Source organism: Protopterus annectens, chromosome 9.part0 (genome assembly GCF_019279795.1).
Source record: "Protopterus annectens isolate FY-2018-M chromosome 9.part0, PAN1.0, whole genome shotgun sequence".
In the NCBI taxonomy this organism is placed as follows: domain Eukaryota; kingdom Metazoa; phylum Chordata; order Ceratodontiformes; family Protopteridae; genus Protopterus; species Protopterus annectens.
In genome coordinates, this window is record NC_056743.1 from 932,727,007 (window position 1) to 932,747,922 (window position 20,916).

Genomic DNA, 20,916 nt, shown 5'->3' on the forward strand with positions numbered 1-20,916 from the left:
TATATATATATATATATATGTGTGTGTATGTGTATATATGTAATATATATATATATATGTGTGTGTATATGTGTGTGTGTATATATATGTATGTGTGTATGCATGTATATATATATATATATATATATATATATATATATGTGTGTGTGTGTGTATGTATGTATAACTCAAAATGAGAGATGGCAGTGAAAACACAAACTGTTAACCAAGAAATTCCACTTTAGAAGTCCAATAAAGGTTACGAGTTGGAGGAATAAAGGTTTATTGTACAGATCCTGCATGAACACACACAATACAATAACGCTGTAAATATCTCCAATACGTTTTCGTTCACACTTCATCAGATTTAAAAAGCAGGGAAATTAGAAAGAACTCATTGCATTACATTACATTTTAACTAGTGGTTTGAAATAAGAACCATTCAGAACCACTAATCAATTCCAACCATGAATGTGCATGTCTAAATCTCATGAATATGCGTATTTTAAAACCATGAACTCTTAATACTTTTTAGAAAACTGTGAAACAATTTGTTTTATACTAAAAATTCAAAATTAAAGAATTAGTGACACGACACATAACCCTAATGTGCACATTATTTAATATATACCCAAATAATAACATAATACATAATTAATGTTGTGTTACAATCGATTTATAAAATATGGTCCATAAATGTCTTCTAGTGGACTGCAAAGTTCATTACAACTTAGCTGATCTTACTTTTAAAACTGGAAGAATAGACAACATATCATTTAAACCTGGAAATTTCATGGCTTCTAAAACAATTTGCCAGTAAAGCTCACGATACTCCAGTTTTGTTTCCCACATACCCCCTCTAATTTCCTTAGGAACTACTACTAAAACAAAAAACATGAATGGAGCTTGGGGACAATTAAACTTATGTCGAAATAAAGCATTATTAGAATTGGATTTACTTATTTCATACATATGTTCATAAATACGTGCTCTTAATTTCCTTTCTGTCTTGCCTATATAAAATGAATTACATATCTTGCATAAAGCACGATAAACAGTTCCACTGGTGTTACAATTGGCAAAGCATTTACTTGAAAGAGTTCTGTACCTATCACTTATTTCTAGAGAAGAAGTATTGATGAGAAAGGGACACTGAGAGCATGCACCACATTTAAAGGTCCCTACTTTAGTAGTGTTGAAATGTTTAATACAGGAACTACCATATTCAAAACATTTTTGAAGTTCCTTTCTTTTGTGTGTGTAAAGGTTAATGCATTCCTACAAAGGGGTGACAAATCAGAAATGTCCTTGAATTTCTCCCACTCTTTAGTAATAATATTCCTAGCCAGTAACTGAATTTTACCCAAAATGACAATTTCACTGGCTCCCTTATATCACTTTCTGTATTCACACTGTGAGTGCTGAAATTAAACTGTTGGTCAGTTGCAAGCATCTTGGAAGTTATTAAATGATTACTTAATCTCCATTCTCCTTTCAAAAAAAATAATCTCCTTGGGACCCTAATTTCATAATCAACAGGCCGACTCAGTAATACTGAAATTTGTTACTTGGAAAATGTTCTTCCTATTGGTCATCACCCTTGTGTGTAGAATCTCTGAACTTCAGTCCCTTGTGTGCAAGGAAATGTATTTTGTGTTTCAGAAGGAGTGGTTGTCTTGTAGGAGTAGCCCACATGTTTCCGAATGTTTGAGTTGTCTATGAACCAATCAATTAATCTCTTGTTTTCTTTGTTAAGGTAGAATTATTTTTCAGCTATCAAGTGACTAATCCTTTGGTTATATCTTACTTTGGCAGGGGTGTGGGTGCCTTCAGGTATGTGCTTCAAGAAGATCTCCATCTTCAGCATCTGTCTTCACCAAGAATTACTTTCTCAGCCACAACTCTGGTGGTCAGGCATCGTTTGGTGGTGGTATTCCAGGATTTCTAGCCTTATAATTCCTTCCAAATCCTTTGTAAATTTCAAATTATCCTTTATAATATTTTTTACAGTATGAGCATCAATGCTATTGGTAACTTGCATAGACGTTTTAAAATCTTTTGTAACATTATTTTTTGGTACTACTACCCTATCACTTCTGTTGTCAACAATTTCTTTAAAGCAAAGTTCTGCATCATTTTTAGGATACTCTCTGCTGATAAATTTCTCACATAAACTCATGCACTTTTTATTAAACATATGATCTTCATCAGTTAAGTGATGTACTCAAGTCAATTGACCTTTAACAATAAAAAAGTTCAAACAGAAGATCAGCTTACACAGCACTCTAGACAAGCCAAAGTCCGCAGGTACTGAGATAATCCACAAAACCAGAGTTCTTGTAAGGAATCTCTTTGCTCAGGTGGTTCACGCAATGATAAAGCCAAATGTCAATCCTTAAACAAGGAATAAATCTTCTTTATTGTTACACGAAGCAAATAAAAACGAGCGCTTTCGCCTGACAATCCCAGGCTTTTTCAAGATGACCTTTAACAATATTTATTTTGTTTTTTTTGGGGGGGGTTGCATACTATCATAGTGCAAAAAAGAATTGTTTTGAACCTCCTCCTTATGACTAGCTGTTACCAATTTGCCATTCACCTTGGTAATATTGAGATCTAAAAAATTAATAGTTACCACATCATAAATGGAAGTAAATTTAAGAAAAGAACAAACATTATTGAGATAAATCAAGAATTCTTCCAATAATTATAAATCACCCCTCCAAATTAAAAAAGCATCATCAATAAAACGCTTAAAAAATACAAAGTATTTCATATAAATGCTTTCAAACACATGGCACTTTTCCCATCCATGCATAAAAATATTGGCGTAGCTAGGGGCCATAGCAGCACCCATCGCTACTCCATTTACTTGTCTAAACAACTTGCCATTAAACTCAAAATATTTTATTTTAAATGTAGTATCAAAGATGTATGTGACATTTAGAGAAAAGTCAGAAAATATTTTTTTCTTGTACAGTATCAGCTCATTTACCATTGTCATACCCTCTCCATGCACACACACAGGGACGGAACTGCCCAAATCAAGATTGCTCTACAAGAATTGTGACAGGTGGCAGTCCTATTAACTAGGTGCACTGATAATGTGTATAAGAAGATCTTTTATGGTTTCTTGTGACATCCTTCCAGAGGAGGATGCATATTCATAGGAAGAGACATCTACTGGCTTTTCAGTCATTCCTTACACAGGTAGAATACAAGAGCATTTTTAGTCTACAAATGAAATTAACCATTGATGGCAGCAGTCTTGATCAACAACTGTATTTGCTTTAGCCTATATGTGCTATGTGATCTTTCATTAAGATCATTAGGAAAAGCAAATCAGAAGTACATTATCTATCTATGTGCTGTATATATAAATAAAGTATTTGTGTGTAGCACACATTGTACTTGTATGTTTAGAAACATAAGTAAGTAAACAATGGGAATGATGGGGGTGTAGCACCAGGCTCACACGTATGAAATAGGCCTGCTGTTTCTGTTTTCACTTTAGTCTGAAATCCTGTGCTATTTAAACACTAAATGGGTTTACAATTTTCAGTTCCATATCCACTTTACACATAATCCAGCACTGAGAACTGCTGAGGCAGAGTATGGCTGAACTACCAGGCAAAGAGAGAGTGAAACATTGACACAAGGAAACCAAACACTCCATTTATCATTAATCAGTTTATTAACCTTAGGCCCTTGATTGTGACATTCATGCATTACATAGGTAAATATGGTAAGCAGTGCTATGTAAGGAAAACAACTGACTTATGAACTGAATGGGAAGACTAAAAGAACAACACAAAGAGAAGACGAGCTGTGGCTGATGTGCTTCTTAAAATATTAAGTGCATTAACAACACCTCGTCCTTCCTAAGACTGTGCAAGAGAATGTCATTGATAATATAATTTTGTGTAGTCAGTTGTAGGGAGGTGCACTGACAGTGTAATTGAATGGAGCAGGAAAATACACTGCAGACAGGAAATGGTTTATACATTAAACACATCACCACTGCAGTTATGACTGGGGAAAAACATTACAGAAAAGGTTAACATTTATTTTAAATGTTTGGATTGCTTTGGACGAAGCCTACAGCTACCATAGCTAATAACATATCTGAAGAACTGTAATATAGAAACACTAACTTTGATAGTTGTGATATGTACTGAAAAAAGGAATAAAGGGATGGGGGCATAGGTTCATGCAAAGTTGCTGAGCATGCAGTCCATGAGACCATTAGGGAGTCTAGCCCAAATTCCCATTTGCAACAAAGCACTACTGGGTTAAGTGACTTGCTCAAGGTCATATAGGAGGAAAATCAGGATGGAAATATTCAAAACATGTACTATTAAAACAGGAAGCAAAACTTTATTCCTCTGTACTTACTGACAGACATATCATAAATTCAGTTAGAGGTACAGGAATGGGTTGCTGCATGCCTCAGTTCATTGATGGTTGTAACCTTCAGGAGTACAGTTTCATACAAAAGAGCACAGAGTAATTTATTAGTCTTGTAGAACCCAGAGCAAAAGTAGTACTTGTATCATTATCAGGGAGTTAGCTCTGCTGAAGAGTGATTTTGTTGTATTTTGGCTCTGTCCTTGCCCAATCCCCCCATCTCCGACTAATCACCCCATCCCCTTTTGCTCTCCTCTTCTGCTCTCCTCCTCACTTGGTTATACTAATCCACAACCATCTTAGAGCTGACTTAAGTATCAACATAATCGCTCTCTTGCCTCAATTAAGACCTCTTAGCCCATCAGCTGTTTGTTTAGCCTACTAGTACTGTGTTACTTTTAGCTATTCTGTTGTTTGATTATTACTGTAATATGTACTAACTGTATCTCATTAATGGAATCATCAACAAATTATAATTGTAATGTTATTTACTCGTATTTTTTTTTTTTTCGTGGAGCTGTTCTCTCCGGGCCTCTGCTGAAAAAGGATCTGTGTCCAGTCAGATTATCCCGATAAACAAATGTAAATAAATTAAAATAAACAATGTTAACAAAATCTATTAATGAGCAGAAAAAAACATAATGCCAGAAGACATTTGTGCTGCAAAAAAAAAAAAGTTATTCAAAGGTAATGTGTAGAAAGTTGGTAATATTTTGGCCATAGAATTACAGAACATAATAGTAAAGAGAAAAAAGTAAATAACAGTTATAAAACAAATGCAACTCATTAAGTGTTTCCTACAATATTCACCCCCCCCAAAAAAAAAAAAAAAAAAAAAACTTACCACTTCTGGGACTAGGGAATAGATTTATTTTCTAGTCCCTTAATGTTACTGTGTCATTATCAAGGAGTCAGGTTTGTAGTAGTGTGATTTTTCTGTACTTGAATAAATCATTACATGAACAGAAGAACAAGAAAATCTAGAAATACAAGGCTACAAGACGTCTGTGTCTCAGAAAAAGTTATCTAAAGTTAAGGAATAGAAAGTTGGTAATATTTTCTTGTAGACTTATTTAGTAAAGAGAAAAAAGAACATGACATTAGTTATAAAACAAATGAAAATTAAGCATTTCTACAACATTCAGGTGGGAGGGGCCTGTCAATTCATCTTGGACAATTAAAAAAAGGATACTTTGAACAAAGGCTTGTAATTTACCTACTTTTTTGGTCACAGCTGAGTAACTCCTTTTTATAGTGTAAAATGGGCTCTGAGACAAACATAAATGATGGTCGTTCCAGGAAAAAAAGCAGCAGTCATGTTACAGAGAGTATATAAGATTACAGTGACTGACACTAATCCCATTATATGTCAATGGCATGTAAGTACACCACTGCTTCCTTATGTCTAGTGTGACTCATATAAAGCAGAGTTTAAATGGATTATGAGAAAGAGAAAGGTATGAAGAAAAGTAAGATCACGTTGATATGTTAAAAGTCCCAGTGGCAGTCATTTGTGGAAAAACATTAACATTCTATAAGAAGCACTCAGAGTGGTTTTGAGGCCTTAAAATACCTCAGAAAACAAAGATAGAGTGAAAAAATATTTTTATTAGTTCTACAGTGGAGTTTTCCTTTAAATACAATCTCTTATCAAGTATTACAAAAATAACTTGTTCTGAAGCTGAAATGAGTTTATCACTACTTCATCCCACCAAAGTATCACATTAACCCTACCCCTCATAACAACCACTTGACACATCCACATGCCCACCAGGCACGATTCCACCAATGTATTATCATAACTACCACCTTCCATTCATATTTCTACTCTACAAAACCTAACACACTTTTCTTGAGCCAAGTCCCACATCTTCCCTTTGCCTCAGTAAACATAAATCATTTAATACTGCCCTCCATTCCAGACAACCGCTTTTGACAAACACAGCCTCACCCATCTTTCCTACACACCCTCTCCACCACACTTACTACAGGAGACCACCCAGTTATGCCCATCACATCTATACTCGCTAATTCATACCCATATGAACCACTAAAACCACAAAAACTGCATAAATTCAGTCCCATAATTCCAGTACTGCTCCTTTGTAGTGCCATTGAACCTAACCCAAGTCCTTCCCCACACTCATGCTTCCTAATTAATCCACAAAGTCTGTGGAATAAAACTGACCAAGTCAGTGCCTTCATCTCCCAACACAATACAGATATCATAACACAGAATATAGAATTTTGTATAAAAAAGCCCCCCCCCCCCCATACTATCACTTATTTCCCAACTATGAGTAGCACTTAGATGTCAGACCAAGACTTTGAAATGATGGAGAAACCCTGTTTTTTTTTTTTTTTTTTTTTTTTTTAAATCCCAGCTCAAGGACCAATTTCTCGCTCAGGCTATTCACAGTATTGACACCCTGCTAACTTGGCTACTAGACATCATACCCATGAAACATAAGTCATCATTCTACCTGGCTTTAGACTACATTCCATCCCTTTCATCCATAGGCATATTCAGCATCTTGTTACAAAATATTTCTCCCATCAAAACATGATACATAACCTCCTGCTTGTTGGGGACATTAACCATAACATGTTGATCCCAATCCACAATAACATAACATCCCTCACGGGGTATAACCCACAACAGCTCATACATCCAAATCTAAAAGCTAATATGCATTGCCTCACAAGTCTCTGATATATGCTTTCCACTGTATGCACCCACCAAATGATCCTATCACAGCTGATCTCTTTTATAGTCAAATCAGACTCCAGTATCAAAAAAGAAAATCAAATGCATCCTTAGCACCCACGACTGACCCAGCATTTCTGCCAAATTGTTCAGTAAGACAGTAAGAAACCTACATGACAAAGGTTTCCCACTAATTACTAGACTGTAAAAACGCAAAAAAGAATGACTGGTCAATCAATGAACTGAAATCTTTACTAAAACTTAGGAATAAGGTATATGTCCAACTTGGACACCCCTCAAAGCATGCTAGTCGGAGGCATTTGTGCCAATGAAAGCAACACAAAACTGCCTAACCAGCATACCCAAACATTTCGGGAAAGAAGTAAACAAACTCACAGGTGGAATCGAAACATCATCTCATAAAACACCACATATATCCTCCTAGACTTTCTGTGTTTCAGTAACCTACCCACAGCCCATCCTTTCACAGGTAGCTTAACCCCAGTTTTAGAACTTCCCGTCACATTCCCCATGTTTACTTCAAGTGTATTGAAATAAAAGACAAAGTGCCAGTTCTCGAAACCTTTAAAATTTGACCGTCCTCCATGATCAGATGGTATCCACTCCTGGTTCATTTACTATTGCAGGGATTATATCACAACAGCCCTCTAGCATATATTCAGTTTATGCCTAATACATAAACACACAAAAATGTGCATTAATAAACTCAGTCTCACTAAACACTTTCATACTTAAGTCTCTGTTCTTCTCACCCTGGCAAAATTAATTGAAAAAATTATTCACTTCCATTTAACACCATCTATAACCTACTCTGTAATAACAACTTGGATATTGGTCTGGCCATAGCATTTCAACAACCCTGTGGACCCTAGCTAACAGGTGCTATCTTTATCAGCCTGACAAAAGTATCCAGTCTAGTAGATTGCACTCTACTTTTGTACCACCTGTTAACTCGGACATTAGCCCAGATGTCTTACCTTGGTTCCAAAGCTGTCTGTCTAACCAACACTTCTGTGTTAAAATTCTTTATTCTCTCTCTTCGGTATCCAGTCTGAAGCAAGGTGTGCCTCAAGAGTCCATTCTTGCTGCACTCTTTTTCTCCATATATATCAATAAACTGCCTCTGGGTCTTTCTCATGTCTGATGACATGGTACTTTACCATTTAAACCCACAGACCTTTAAAACAACTTCAGTCAGACTTGCTCCACCTGATTCTTTGGATCAGCAGCAATAAACATCTACTCAGTTCATCCATAACAAAAAAAAAATACTCTTTGGGACAAAACAAAAACAAAGCATAGCTACCTCCACACTTCAACTTACTGACAACAACATTACCACCATCAAAAACGCTCATTTAAATACCTGGGCCTCTGGCTAGATCCTGTTCTTACATTCTCCCTACTCTTAAGACATACAAGAAAAAAACAGGCCCACTGTTTTTATGGGATAACATTATCTCCCCTTCCTTTCAAAGTGCTGCAGAATTGCAATAGAAAAAGACATTTTACTATCCCCGCTAGAGTACAGTCTTTCTGTAATGGCATATGACTTACAGAAATTGCACAGTCATTGAAAAACTCCCAAATAAAATACACAGGTTCATCCCACACAGCAGGAGGAGCACAGTTGCAAAACATTACAAAAATAAAATGGCTTTCTGTTAGAGTACAAGCCGCTTTGGATTACAGCTGTTCAAACTATTGCAAAACCAAACATTCTCTTTGCTAGCTCCCAGACTAATACAAGACTGTCCAACCTTCAGTCTTAGAAACCTTGGCCATTTATTACAGGCCCCTCAAACTTAGCTCAGTAGTACAAGAAACACTGCTTCTCTGTACTAGGACCCAAAATCTGTGAATCCATGCCAACCTCACTTAAAGATGCATCCTTTCACCCAAAATTCATTTATCAGCTAATAATGCACCTCCCAAAAAATGGAAAACTGCCATTGTAATATCTGAAATGACATAACCTAATCAAGCCATAAATATGAATTTATTGACACTTTCCCTCTTCCTTTAACCCCTCAGTACTTAAAACTCTTGCCATACATAGCGTGCGCCAGTGAAGTACTTCAAAATTCTAGGTATGTATTGTACAAAATCTAATTCTGTGTTAAAAGATATATTAATCTATCTATAACTGTATGCGCAGCAATGTGATGCATCTTATAAGCCTGTTCACAGGTCTGAGTCTTCAAAAAATTGCGTATATGTATGTTTCTCTCTGTAAACAATTCACATATGTTCTCAACAGCTGTGTCATTATATATACTTTACCTCTTGCATTATTTCCCTGTAATTGTCAAACTTTAAATATTTTCTGAGCTGAGACTGGTCATTTGTGATCATTGCTCTACTCAAGTTAATAAAGTTACGTAAACAAGTCATCTAGGTTGTAATCAGGGCTTTATTCATCTTATACCATGGGATGTTTGTTACTTATTTTTACTGCATTCTGGAGTAAGTTTTCTGAAGACTGTAAGTAATTGGTCTGCTTTGTGTATTAGTTACTGTAGGCTCAGGGTTTTCTGTCTTGTTAATCTGTTTTATGCTTTATTGATATGTCATGTAATCATCCATCCGCAGATCTATCTTGTTATGGAACTTTAGTCTCTTGACTTTGAAGGTTTCAATTCCAGTTTTCTCATACACACAAAGCAAAATGTACAGTAAGGCCTTGTCTTTCATTGTTATACTAATATATTGTTTAATGTATTTTAAAGATGTTCTTGGAAATATATTAAAGAACATCACTGTGAAACGATCCAGAGCGAAAATTGTTGAGAAGTTGATCAGTATGGGCTTGGTGTCTGACAGAAAAGAGCTGCATAAGAAGAGAAAGAAGAAAGGAAAACCTGCTCACATGGTACAAGATACTTCTGTTTTGTTTATTTTATATTCTTGGTTTCTTTTTTAAGTTTATTTTTATTGGAATTTTTTTTAGCATAGAAAAATAAAGCAGTGCAATTAAATGTGTGAAATGATTTATGTTGTTTAAACCAGCTGTTCTTGATTTTAAATTGGAAGCAATCTTAAGAAGACATTCCACATTTTGAGAATGGAGTATCAGTGATTAACCCAGCAGTCCTTATTGACACCTTGGTACTAGCTTTCACTGATTGTAGCATACCTCTCAACCTCTTGGTGAAAGATGGACAATGCCTAAAGTATTTGGGGAACAAAGACTCAAAAATAGTGGCAGATTTTAAATACTGCTCTTATAAACTTAGAAAGGTGTTAGAATGACAGAATATGAGTTAGCATGCATTTTGTGAAGGATATGAAGACAAAGTCAAATGTATGTCATTATTTAGTGACTTCAGTCCTCAATGATTAGCAAGAAAGCCACAAATCCTATGAGGAAAAGACCAAAAATATGATGCAAAAAAATCTAGATATTCTGTGAAAATCTGAACAGACGAGCGGTACGAATAGTATGCTCTTTTCCAGTGTCGCATGTGGGAGGCTTCTCTTCTAACCTTGTGGAAAGGCTGAAAAGGGTTACTTGAGTGTTCTTCTTGACACTTCTGTGGTACCTTATATGTCATTGTATGGGACAGGTTAAGGTTCCATGCAGATTTTGAGATAAGAGAGTTCCTCTTGACTTCCTTTATTACATGCAGTAACTACTGTAACGAAAGAACCACTCCAACCCTTACCCAGGGAGTATCAAATATGTTACAAAACTTGCTTTTAGGCATTTCTTGTCATGCCTGTTAAATAGAAACATCCAGCTTCTGAATACAGGACTAAGTATTACAAACCATGCAATGGCTGTATAAATACATACAGCATCACTAAATCTGTATTCTTTCAACCCTTGTTTTCTAGCAAGATGTTAGCTGTAGGAATTCCTCTTTGGACAAGACAAAGCTAAACCAAAGGTAACATTTTTCTTTCTTACATGCTTTTTCCTTCAATGCCTACTGACCATCAGTCTGTCTCACCCCCCCCCCCCCCCATAGGACTTGAGAACATTTTTTTTTTCTCAATACAGGGGGCCTTTCTTGAACTGAGCAAGAGCCAACTGGAGGGAGCCTTCATCCAGCCAGACACGGAGGAGTTTGTGCCCATGTCCATGAACAGTCTGCTTCATGAGGGACTGTGTCCTGACCCAGTCCCATAACGGTCTGGCTTTAGACTCCCCCACCGACAAAACCCATCCATGTTTCAAGACAGACTGTGACCCCAGACAAGGGAAGTACTCTTCACTGCTCATTTCTCTACAGCCCTCTTTCTTACAGGTCATGGACTAAAAGGGAATGCATTAAAAAAAATGCCTAGCTGTCCTTAACATGGTATTATTTACATATGCTGTCTTAATCCAGAGCACCTCTCAGTATTGTGATACCAGCTCCACCTTAAGAGCTGTATAGTAAAAAGTGAACATCATATACATGCTTCTTTCTGGATTCCCCTAAAAATTAGTTCACATAGACAGATTTTCTTTATAATATACCCTGCAATTTACCAGGAAATTCAGAAACTAAGCTGTGCGTCCATAACTATTTCTTTCTAGAACTGAAACAGGCTTAGGATCTTTCCAGGCACACTACCTGCTTTACAGTTTGTCAGTTAAAAAAATATATATAAGGGTCCATATCGGATTACCGAAGTTTCAAAACTTTGAACAGCATATGGCCGAGACCATGTGATCGAAGTTTTGAAACTTCAAAGCTAAAATAAATAAATTAAAAAATATATACGTTTTTGCAGTAGGGCTTGCCCCCCTGCACCCCCACACCCCCTTCTAATTAAATATATCAACTCTGAGAACTTACTACAGTGAGGAAAATGGTAAATTTCCCGTCCCACTCTGTACAACAATCTCCATTCAAAACATTCGAAGTTTCAAAACTTAGATCATATGGTCTCGGCCATATGGTGTTCGAAGTTTTGAAACTTCGGTAATCTGATAGGGACCCATATATATAATATACACGTACACACACACACACACACACCCACACACACAAACTATACATAATTTTAATGGGAGCAGTTTACCTGAAGCCACTGTCAATTTCCTTAACTACTGTGGCTGAAAAACTACTTTGTGACTTGCCAGCATTCTTTTCACAATTTTATTGGGTGCCCTAACAAGATTTATGTTAAACTCATTCAGTGGCTCAAGTTAAATATTTCTATATATGTCCATTACAGGTTATCCCAAAAGTGGACAGTATGGGGCATTTCCAGGAGATTTATACCAAGTTTTCTAGTATGTCACATCCTGTCAGTCAGAGGTTTGCCCTCTGACTGAGTAGTGCTGCATGTAACATCTAGGGAATAAAAGTATTTGAAGATAAATTCCTCCTTGAAGTCCTGCTGTGGTAGCTCCCTGCTGAAGTTTGGACCATAACATTGCACATCCTTTCCCACAAGTCTTCAGTTGCTGTCGTATGAGAATGCCATTTGTATTAGCATGCAGAACATGTATCCCCTGGTTACAGACCCCTCACACAGGCTTCTAGGAAGTAGCTTCACTTAGAAGAACCCTTCCCACTTCTTTCTAGAGGTATGGGAAATCTTGTGGTAAAACATTACGTCATTTCTCTGGCTGTAGGCCATTTATCCTAAATCTTTCAAAATGGGTGAAGACAATGGTGGGAGAAGATGTAAGCCAGAAGTAGTAGAAGCTTTAAGGCAATCTGTTTTTTTTTTTTATTTCAGATACAGTTATTTCTGCAGATCCCCCAAGTCTTAGTAACTTCAAGCCCTGGTTGGGGCTTGACCATGTTGTAAGTGGGGTCCTATGTAGATAAACAAGACCTGCCACTGGAGAAGAGGGATCAAGAGTTTCTTCTTAATTGATATAAGATGAGTGTGAAATAACCAGGGCTCAAGGCAACCCTATAAAAACAGCTTGCTTGATAGTGTTGCTTAAAATCCATAACCTCCCTCATTTTGTGCTTGATCATCAAGTTCCTGGTTGCTCAGGATGCCCCCTTTGCGCATTGAATTTCCAATATTAGGATATATGTAGGCAGAGATCTCTTATGTTCCCCAACAAGTTAAGGCCCAGTTTACTCCATTTAATTATATGGGGCCTCACTGAGCCCAGCCAAGGAGTAAAGCGATTATGGTAAAATATGGAGGCACCCATTGTAATCTGCACCCCAAGACAGCAAAATACTTCTAATTCAAGCCTAAAGCCAAGGTCTTGCTTGACCTAGGACTTGTGCTTATGAGGGTCTAGTCCTGCTATTCAGAAGCAAAAGTTCAAATTAAATTCAAATTAAATAAGAAGTTCAGAATAGCTCACCATTGGAAATCTAGCTGCTGCACAACTTGTAAATGGCTAACAACTGAAATTTGAATAGCCATTTGCAAAACATTTTATATACCAAGTCTGAATTAGAGCAGCTTTTGGGCTAATTCTTGTCACCCAAAACATGGAAACCAAAACGAACAAAACCGGACATGGCTAAGGTAAAAAAGACTGTCAGTCTATTTAAAACTAAATACACACGCATTAAGCAACTCAGAGCACTTCTTCAAAATGACAGCATTTATTCAGCACACTTATTCCTTGAACTGTTCTCACCTCAAGATTGCAGTGAAAAAAGTACTGCCTAAAAAAGCAGGGCTTACTTGTTTGTAATTAGCTGCTCTCATTTAAAGTGTTTACTAAGATGCAACTTTTACAGCTGCCGTCCACAGGGCTGGAGAAACACACACACGCATGCACACAAAGAAGAGGCTGGTGTGGGAAGCATTTTAGAGAAGCCTCTTACCATCCTTTTAGCCCCTACAGAGATGTTTGCTATGTAAGCGCACATGCAAAGTTTTATGGGGTACAGGTATCTGTAGTAGCTTTGGATATTTGGGGGAACCGCAGCTGATAATTAACAAAAGCCAAAAAGTGGCACTGTACTTGTGGTCAGGACTGAAGTGCGTTAGTACTTTCTGAGATCTAAACTGGCAGATCCTCACTGTCCCCTGCCTAGGATAACCCAACATCCGACCAGTATACCAAAGCCTTTAGGTTGTAATTGGTATGCCATACATCACACGTATGCTCCCCATGCTCAGCATAGGTCATAAAGGTGATATCCGTATATACCATCCTCAGAACTTCTTTGCTGCCAATCCGAACACCATTTTTGATTGTTGGTCTGAATGCCTGTTCACCTGCCGGTTACCAGGCTGCTTTCAAATAAGTGCCCAGTTGATTTTTTTTTTTGTTTTTCGTGTCAATTTTTGAATTGCTCCTGTTGTTGGTTTCTTGTACTCCAGAAAGGGAACATGCCAGTATGGGAGACAGATTCCCCATAAAGATAGTCACTATCAGTGTTTATTTTGCTTAGATGCTTCCCACGATCATATGTCTTCTGCAAGTTGACAAGCTGTTGTCCCGAAGACATTGCTTGGTCTGCTTTCTTCCTTGGCTATTTACTTAGAAAACCAGCAACTTAAAATGTTGGCTAAAGAGACTATGGAAGGCTCTTCCCGGCCTGAGGGTTAGCCATCTGCAAAGAAAATGACCAAGAAAGCTCAGTCAGATTCTTTGGGTGTATAACCTCTGCCGGACGTCTCTCTTAAGGTAAGTGAAAGCCTAGAGAACCATCCAGTTTCCTTGATGGATTCTTTGGATGCGACCACTTCGGAGGCTGGCATGGAGCTAGCTTCACACACGTCCATGGTGGCCTTGCCAACGTCTGCTTCAGATATTCAGGGGGAAACACGGCTGATAATTATTGAGGGGCCTAGGGGTGTTCCTCAGATTTTATTAAGGGAAGTGATACAGACTACTATCATTGAATGTTGGCAGGGGTCAGAACCTCCTAATGTTTTTAAGGCTGACGTCTATCTTGAAAAGAAGCAGAAATACTAAGCATAATTCCCTTGCCCCTGAATACCCTCTGAGTGAATAGCAAAACTTCACTGAAGGCCTGTTTAGTGCCCATATGGCTTTAAAGCCTCCACAAGGGGCTTCTTTTCCTGCTTCACCTTGGTCTTTGACCCCTCTTAAGCTGCCTAGGGAGCAAGACTCCACTAATGATAATGCAGATTCTGATGAAGAATCCCTGACTTAGTCTTCTCAGAGTCCTTCTCCCTTAGACTCTTCTTCCTGAGAACCATAATCTATCAGTCATGGCTCTCCTTTCGAGAAGATTTCTTTTGGTGACACTATTTCCAGAATGATGGCATTTTTTTCATGGGATTGTGCTCAGGTCTGATGCTCAGGAGAGGTACTATGAGCTTCTGCAAATGGAGCCTCCTAGGCCCTCTGCTATTCCTCGTGATCTTGATGGCTTGTTGAATGCATTTTCCACTGCTGCTCAGCCTCCTGATTCCCAACCTCCTGCCCCCTAAAAAACTGATAGGTTTTACAAAGAGCCCGATGATTGCAAGTTTCTTTATATGTGCCCCTCTGCTGACCTTTCTGTGGTGTAGATTGCCTCTGATAAGCCATCCAAACTGTTACCTTCTAAAAAGTTGTTTCCCTCTGACAAGGACAGCAGAACTATGGAGAAACTGGGTACGAAGGTGTATACTACTGCTGCTCTGGCTTTTAGAGCTGTAAACCATCAGGTACATATGACCGCATATGTCTTGGCTCTTCTCTCTCAGACCTCTCAGTCTATTTCAGATCTTTTTGATTCTGAGGGGAAGGCCTGCACTTTTTCAGTACTAGGGATGTCTTTTCAGGTTGCTCACTATTCCATTTAAATGCAGCTATGATGTAGCTGATGCCTCATCTAAGGTTGCAGCTTTTGGCTCAGTTTTGAGGAGATATTCCTGGCTAAGACTTCAACTTTTGCCTGATGATGTAAAGGCAAAACTCATGGATGTCCCTCTGGGTAATAAGCATTTGTTTGGTGCTAGTGCCGCTGAATTGTTTAAGTCCCTGCAACAAAGGGATAAGGCTTTACAGGATTTGAATCATATTTTTGTTTCTCCTGTTCTCAAAGTTCAAAGGAATTACCCTAACAAGCCTGCTTTTTTTTGTAGGCAGTCTCACCCTCCCCCCAAAAGTAAGAATGATGGTAGAAGGGCTCCTCTTGCTAAGGCTACCCAAACTCTTTCTACTCAGAAGCCTCCTTTTCCTGACAAACCAGGTGCTATTTGACTGTCCTTCGCATGATCTTCTCAGTCACATTCCTCTTTTTGTGCATCTTTCCATGTCCCCTCCTATTTGTTTAAAACCCACCCAAGACTCCTGGGTTCTCTTCCATAATTCACAAGGGGCATTACATGGTTTGGAAGTCTCTTCCCCCTTTTTGGGCATTCCTCAGCCTCCTCAGGAGCAACTGCCCTTTTTTCCAGAGGTGCTTCAGGGTCTGCTGGCTCAGGGAGCAATTCAAGAAGTTCCAGTTCCTCAGAGGAGGAGACCCATTTTGAATCTTTCTCAGCTAAACACCTTTTTGAAGGTTCCTTCCTTCCAGATGCTATCTCTTCAAACCTTGTTTCCACTTCTATTCCTGCAAGCTTTTCTTGTTTCCCTGGATTTCAAGGATGCTTACCTGCATATTCCCATTCATTCCCTTTTCAGGACGTTTTTACTTTTCTCTGTTGCTTCCTGGCATTTTTGGTTCTGTGCCCTTTGGCCTCTGTACTGCCCCAAAGGTCTTCAAAAAATGCCTCATTCCTGTGATTGCTATTTGCAGAATATGAGGAATACAGATCTTTCCTTGTCTGGACGAAGTCTATATTACTTTGTCAGAAATTACCTTCATTGTACCTCCATTCATCGAACATAACTTGGTGAACATTCATATCAGCAAACATTTTACACAGGGAGTGGAGTTAGTTGTCCACCACTCTGACTGTCACACACAGAGTAGCATATCAAACTCACCAAAGTGGGGGGCTGCACCTCCTACTTATATATACCAACTCAAAGATCATACGGCAGTGAGGAAAAGGGAAGATTTCCTACTGCTGGCCAGGTTCGAGGAAGTTCATCTTCAACAAAGTAATATACCTGCTCGTTTAGGCCTCTTCTCCAGAGATTTTACTTCATGATCTACACTTTGCTATATGTAAATTTCCAAAAATCATTCTGGACTCCTTCTCAGGACCATGTTTTTCTAGGGTTCAGGCTCCAAACTGTTTCAATGCTAGCATCCCTGCCTCCTCCTAAGGGTTTAACTCTGATTGCCTTCTTTCAATCCCTTCTTCCTCTGGCCTCAGTTACTGCCAGGGAGTTTCTGGGGACTTTGGGTTACACGGCACCCACCATTCCTTTGCTTCCACTTGCTAAGCTCCATATGAAAAAGCTCCAGTGTTTTTTAAAGTCTGTTTGGCTTCAACTTTCTCATCCTTTGGAATTTCTAGTCCCCCTTCTTCCATGTTCTCAAGCTGGAACTTCAGTGCTGGATTCATCAGTTACCTGTTAACCCAGGGCTTACTTTTCAACCTGCAGTCCCCTCAGTCCCCTCTCAGGAGCTCTTCACAGATGCTTCAGACATGGGATGAGGGGGGCTTCCTTCTGCCCTCTGAAAGTGCATGGCTTTTGGTCTCTTTGACAAAAGAAAGAGCACATCATTGTCAAAGAGATGGGAATCCTTGTTTTGGCTCTTCGGGCTTTTTGTTCTGTTCCTTCCAGGTCCCCCTCAAAATTCCCACAGACAATACCACAGTTATGTGGTATACCAGCCACTGGGAATGCACTGGGGATGCACAAGCCAATGCATTTCTTTGTGCCGGTCCCAAGCCCGGATAAATGGGGAGGGTTGCTTCAGGAAAGGCATCCGGCGTAAAACTTTGCCAAATCTTTTCATGCAGTCACCAGTTAATATTTCCTTACTGGATCGGTCGAGGCCCGGGTTAACAACGACCGCCACCAGTACTGTTAGCCAACAGGGTGCTGGCGGAAGTTGGGCTACTGTTGGCTGAAGGAGGAGAAGAGGCGGAAGGCAGGACGAGAGGAGAAAGGCTAGGACTGTGGTAGTGAGGGTCGGAACTTTGAATGTTGGCAGTATGACTGGTATAGGGTGAGAGCTAGCTGATATGATGGACAGAAGGAAGGTTGGTATATTGTGTGTGCAAGAGACCAGATGGAAGGGGAGTAAGGCTAGGTGTATCGGAGGTGGGTTCAAATTGTTTTTTCATGGTGTGGATGGGAGGAGAAATGGCGTAGGAGTTATTCTGAAGGAACAGTATGTGAAGAGTGTTTTGGAGGTGAAAAGGGTGTCGGATAGAGTGATGTTTATGAAGCTGGAAATTGATGGTGTAATGATTAATGTTAGTGCATACGCTGCACAAGTTGGGTGTGCAATGGATGAGAAAGAAAAATTTTTGAGTGAATTGGATGAAGTGGTGATGACTGTACCCAAGGGTGAGAGAGTGGTGATTGGAGCAGATTTAAATGGGCATGTTGGTGAAGGGAACAGTGGGGATGAGGAAGTGATGGGTAGGTATGGTGTTAAACAAAGGAATGCAGAAGGTCAGATGGTAGTGGATTTTGCGAAAAGGATGGATATGGCTGTGGTGAATACATATTTTAAGAATTGGGAGGAGCATAGGGTGACATACAAGAGTGGAGGAAGATGCACACAGGTGGATTATATCTTATGTAGGAGGGCCAGTTTGAAGGAGATTGGAGACTGTAAAGTGGTGGCCAGAGAAAGTGTAGTTAGGCAGCATAGGATGGTGGTTTGTAGGATGACGATGGTGATCAAGAAGAGGAGGAGGAGTGTGAGGGCAACACCAAGGATCAAATGGTGGAAATTGAAAAAGGGTAATTGTGAGGTGGAGTTCAGGGATGAGTTAAGACAGGCACTGGGTGGCAGTGAAGAGTTAACCAAATAGCTGGGTAACTACAGCAGAGCTAGTAAGGGAGACGGCTAGAAAGGTGCTTGGTATCACATCGGGATAGAGGAAGGACGACAAGGAGACATGGTGGTGGAATGAGGAAGTACAGAAGAGTATACAGGCAAAGAGGTTGGCAAAGAAGAAGTGGGATTGTCAGAGAGATGAAAGTAGACAGGAGTATAAAGAGATGAGGTGCATGGCAAAGAGAGGTGGAGAAGGCTAAGGATAAGGCATATGAAGAGTTGTATGAAAGGTTGGACACTAAGGAGGGAGAAAAGGACCTGTACCGATTGGCTAGACAGAGGGACCGAGCTAGGAAAGATGTGCAGCAGGTAAAGGTGATAAAGGATAATGAGGGAAACATACTCACAAGCGAGGAGAGTGTGTTGAGCAGATGGAAAGAGTACTTTGAGGGGTTGATGAATGAAGAGAATGGGAGGGAGAGAAGGTTGGATGATGTAGGGATAGTGAATCATGAAGTACAATGGATTAGCAAGGCGGAAGTAAGGATAGCTATGAAGAGAATGAAGAGTGGAAAGGCTGTTGGCCCAGCTGACATACCTGTGGAAGCATGGAGGTGTTTAGGTGAAATGGCAGTGAAGTTTTTAACCAGATTATTTAATGAAATCTTGGAAAGTGAGAGGATGCCAGAGGAATGGAGAAGTGTTTTGGTACCGATTTTTAAGACTAAGGGTGATGTGCAGAGCTGTAGTAACTACAGAGGGATTAAAATGATCAGTCACAGCATGAAGTTATGGGAAAGAGTAGTGGAAGCTAGGTTAAGAAGGGATGTGATGATTAGTGAACAGCAGTATGGTTTCATGCCGGGAAAGAGCACTACAGATGCAATGTTTGCTCTGAGAGTCTTGATGGAGAAGTACAGAGAATGTCAGAAGGAGTTGCATTGTGTTTTGTAGACTTGGAGAACAACAAACTACATAGCACGCTTTAGTTCCAACACAGAACACCTTTAATTTCAATAAGACAGGGTAAGCGCTTTCACGGATGTCCTCCGCTTCATCAGACCATACACTATTAAAACAACATAATGATACAGCTATTTAAATACCAAACAGCCAATGAAAATTGTGTTAGCTAACAATCAAGGTTAACCCATTGATATCATACTGTCTATGAACAGCTTACCTGTGTATAAAAACATGTAAAAAAAATAGAAAAACATTATCACAATAATATATTAAGATAATCTGTCATAAAAATTACATATAATCATAGAACCAGGTAAAAACAGATCAACTTCTGTGTGTGATGTGTAGACAGAAATCAACAAAAATAAACGTAATACTATAAATAATACAGGACATGTTAAGAAATATATATGTGAAAACAACAACAGCATCTAGATCCTTTCAATGTTTTAAGAGCTCTAGCTTTGAGAAATGGTTTCGACGAAACTTTACTATTCAGGCCTGGGGGCTTATCAGCCTGAAAGCCCATGATCCATTTCTGCTCCACAGCTTCAGTTTTATTACTGAGGTCCCCACCTCTCATGTTACTATGTAGAACCTCCAAGACTAGAAACTTTAACTTACATCTAGATCCTTCTTTGGCCACATGCATAGCCAGAGCACTGGTCTCTTTGGCATTCCTAATATCTCTAAGGTGTTCAAGGATTCTATCTTTAAATACTCTGTTGGTCTTACCTATATAAAAAGAGAAACATTCAATGCAAAATCAGAAATAAACAACATTTTTTGTATGGCAGTCAGCATAAAAGGTTGTATCTATCTCAAAACCAAGCTGTGGATGTAGAAAATACCCACCAGCATGTATGCATACACAGGCCATACATCTCCTACAGGCATAATTGCCCATTCTTTCAGACTGAACATAACTCTGAGGGCATAGAGGTCTATAGCATAGCTGGTTCTAAAGGGATCTGTTGTTTCTAAATGTAAAGTTCAGTTGATGGCCTATCACTCCTTTCGGTTTCTGAACTGTCGAAAGAATATCCCAGTAATTTCTAATTACATCACAGACCATGCGAATATTACTCACAAAGGTCAAAGGCA

At 38.9% G+C, this 20,916-nt stretch overlaps 1 protein-coding gene across 1 annotated transcript in view; it reads left to right on the top strand.

Annotated features, from left to right (window-relative positions):
• TIMELESS (timeless circadian regulator) overlaps window positions 1-20,916 on the top strand; it is a 955,757-nt gene that overhangs the window by 830,264 nt on the left and 104,577 nt on the right. Inside the window, exon 23 of the mRNA XM_044083673.1 lies at window positions 9,844-9,986. Coding sequence (XP_043939608.1) covers window positions 9,844-9,986 — 143 coding nt within the window. The remainder of the gene's footprint in view (window positions 1-9,843; window positions 9,987-20,916) is intronic.